This window comes from Fonticula alba (genome assembly GCF_000388065.1).
Source record: "Fonticula alba strain ATCC 38817 unplaced genomic scaffold supercont2.1, whole genome shotgun sequence".
NCBI classification, from domain to species: Eukaryota; order Rotosphaerida; family Fonticulaceae; genus Fonticula; species Fonticula alba.
In genome coordinates, this window is record NW_009242971.1 from 3,836,630 (window position 1) to 3,839,874 (window position 3,245).

Below are 3,245 nucleotides of genomic sequence, written 5' to 3' on the forward strand. Positions count from 1 at the left end.
GGCGTCTCCTGGTGTGCGCGTGTTTACGCACGCCGGGCCTCTCGTCCCCCTCCCCCCCCCCCCCCCCGCGCCCCCTCCCCCCCCCCCCCCCCCCCCCCCCCCCCCCCCCCCAGTCCCCCTTGGGCCCTTCGCCCTTTCCTCCATTCTGTCGCCGGAATCTAATCCTCGGCCCGGCCCTCGGCCCAGACCTTTGACGAAGTTCAAGACGAAGTGGTGGCCCTTTATGAGCGCCTCCTGGGCCTGGACATTTACAGCAGCGTGCGCATCAGTCTGAAGGCCGTCCCGAAGCCGGACTTCCTCCTGGACCGCGATGCCGACCTCATCGGCAGCATGGACTTCGATGTGGATGACGACCTGGCCATCCAGCACATGCTGGCCTCCCTGCCGAAAAAGCTGCTGTTCATGCTGCGAGATGACATCCGCGCGGCCGGCACCGACATCAGCACTGCCGAGCTGATGACCATCTTCCGCAAGACCTCGCGGCGCTTCCTGGCCTCGGAGCCGGAGTTCATGTACGGCCAGCTGGAACAGGCCGACCTGGTGGTGGACCTGGTGGAGAAGTCGGCCATCAGCGCCCACGCCGGCACATATGTCGGAACGGTGACGAGCTCCGTGGTGCGTCTCTCCTCTCTCTCTCTCTCTCTCTCTCTCTCTCTCCCCCCCCCCTTCTCTTGCTCCCTCCTCCTTGTCAATCCTCTGCGCCTCCTCTGACTGGCTTTCCTTCTCGCGTCGGCTCTCCCCTGGCAGAACACCACGGTGGCCTTGCGGAACATTACTGGGCTTGGTGACACCATTCGTCTGGAAAGCGCCCACTCCATGGACTATAGCCGGACCTTCCGGGTGCGACCGACATCATCACCCTCTCCGGCCGGGGTGGCCTTCTGTGGCCTCGTGCTAACGGCCCGACCATTTCGCCCCTTGTCCCACAGATGGACTACCACCTCTGCTTGGATGCCAACCCAGCGACCCCCTTCACGGTGTCGCTCTACAAGCAGGACTACGACTGGAAGACCAGCAGCTCCCATGCGGAGGAGGTCTACGGCCTGTCCACCAGCATTCGGGTGCGCTTGCTTGGCGCCAATGCTCCTTTTGATGGTCGCATCGCGCATGTTCGCAGGCTGACTTTCGACTGCTCGCCCCCTTTTTCTTCTTCTTCTTCTTCTGCTTCTTCTTCTGCTTCTTCTTCTGCTTCTTCTTCTGCTTCTTCTTCTTCTGCTTCTGCTTCTTCTGCTTCTTCTTCCCTCCTTCGCCCTGCGCTCGCCCCCGTGACCGACCGTCTGCATCTAGACTCCCTCCCCCTTTGGTCGCCACACGATCGCCTACGACGCCAGCCTTCGAAACATCTCCTCCCTCACGGACCAGGCATCCCTCTCGTGCGTTCTACTTGGCCAAGTCATCCTCCCCCCCCCCCCCTCCCGCACCCCGGCCCTCCCCTCGCTCTGAGCGAGGACCGGAGAGGAGGACCGTCAACTTGCACTTCCCTTCATCTGCTCAGGTGGCTTCCCTCTCTCGGCCTCGCCTCCTCTGACCCTTTGTCGTCCGTGCTCCTCTCTCAAACAGCGTCCGGTCTGAGGCCGGGTACACGGCCAAGTCCGCCCTCCGGCACGAGTGGGTGGCCTCCAGCGAGGATTCGGAGACAATGCCGCGCCACGGCGCCCGGGCCCGAATGGCCACCGAGGTGGCCGGCCTGCTGGGCGATGTGAACCACCTTCGCCATGAGACGGAAGTCCGCGCGTCGACCACCCTGCCGGGCGACATCGTGCGTGCTGCCAACTTCGAGGGGCTCCCCCCCCCCTTTGCCTCTCTCCGGTGTCGCCTACTTGGTTGTGCTCTGTGCCCTGCCATGGGGCCGCGTCTCTGACCCGCCTCCGCTCCCGCCCTCCGCCGCCCCCCCCCCCCCTACCCCTACCCGGCTGCCCTCGCCCTATCTAGACCCTGTCGATCGGCGCGCACGCCGGCTTCATTTCCCCCCTCTTCAGCAAGGCAGACATCATGAATGCCCCCTCCTCCGACGATCTCACCGGAGCGGCCAAGCTCCCAAGCAACGTACCCATCAATGACCGCTTCTTCCTCGGCGGGCCGCTGACCATGCGTGGCTACGCACACCGGAACTTCGGCCCGCGCATCCGCCGTGCGCCCGACCCACGAGCATGCCACCCCACCCGGCCATCCTGTTGCCTGCATTCTCCCTAACCACATCTTTGCCTCCTCTCTCTCTCTCTCTCTCTCTCTCCCTCTGGGCCCCTGATCGTGTGCAGGCCTCAGCGGCTTGGCCAAGCACGGCAGCCATGTTGCGATGCCGGGCTCGGACGCCGTCGGCGGGGATGTCTTCGCCGCGGCGGCGGCCCATCTCTATGCCCCGGTCCCCCTTGTGTCCCGCTATGCTGACGTCCGGCTTCACCTGTTTGCCAACGCCGGGAGCCTGCTCCTGCGCGATCCGGCCAGTGCGTTTCCCTGCGTGTCTTGGCATTTCTTCTCTCGCCAGTCGTCTCAGTCCCCCTCCCCCTCTGGTTTTCATTTGCCCATCCCGCTGCTGACCCATGCTGCCCCGGACTCACCTGCCTCCCCCCCCCCCCCCCACCCCTCCCCCGCCATCGCCCGTTCCCGCCACGTGCCCTGATAGCGCCGCTTCTTTCGAAGGACACGGCCAATGCACTGGCCAGCTCGATCACCACCACCACCGGCCTCGGTCTGTCCTGGGCCCAGGGGCCGCTGCGCCTCGAGTGCAACCTCATCTTCCCGACCTTGACCAAGGGAACCAGCGTGGAGCCCGGCAGCCTGGCCCGCTTCACCAGCAACCGCGCGTTGCAGGAGCGCTTCGCCAACGGCCTCAACCTGGCCGGGCTCGGCCTGCCAGCCTGGCAAATTGGCATCGGCCTTTCCTTCTTCTGATGGCCCACTCCCTGGTGCCCGTCGTCCCTGGCATCCCTCTCCGCCTGCTCGCCCGTGGAACATATCCCCCTCTCCCCCTCCTCCCTCTTCCCGCTCAGGAAGGCCGGCAGGCCCAGCTCCAGAATAGACATACTCCGAATGCATCATCCCAGAACGGGGCCTTCCCACGGCCGCCGGGCAATGTGTGCTTCGACCATTATTCCGGGCTGCCGGGGCGCGGGCGCGAGACCCGGCCAGGGCACATGCCGACGCATGGGCCCCCTCCGCGCATTTGAATGCAATCTCCGGCTTCTCCCGAGCCCCGTTGTTCCTTTCGCGGTCCTGGCCCGGCGGGTTCCAGTCTCGGGGGGGGG

The 3,245-nt window shown here is 65.6% G+C and overlaps 1 protein-coding gene across 1 annotated transcript in view; it reads left to right on the top strand.

Moving 5' to 3' along the window:
* H696_00819 (hypothetical protein) overlaps window positions 1-3,038 on the top strand; it is a 3,863-nt gene extending 825 nt beyond the window's left edge. The window contains exons 3-10 of the mRNA XM_009494703.1: window positions 187-615; window positions 748-840; window positions 930-1,061; window positions 1,288-1,373; window positions 1,561-1,759; window positions 1,933-2,131; window positions 2,259-2,444; window positions 2,624-3,038. Coding sequence (XP_009492978.1) covers window positions 187-615; window positions 748-840; window positions 930-1,061; window positions 1,288-1,373; window positions 1,561-1,759; window positions 1,933-2,131; window positions 2,259-2,444; window positions 2,624-2,892 — 1,593 coding nt within the window. The 3' untranslated portion in view covers window positions 2,893-3,038. The remainder of the gene's footprint in view (window positions 1-186; window positions 616-747; window positions 841-929; window positions 1,062-1,287; window positions 1,374-1,560; window positions 1,760-1,932; window positions 2,132-2,258; window positions 2,445-2,623) is intronic.
* The last annotated feature ends 207 nt before the right edge of the window (window positions 3,039-3,245 follow it).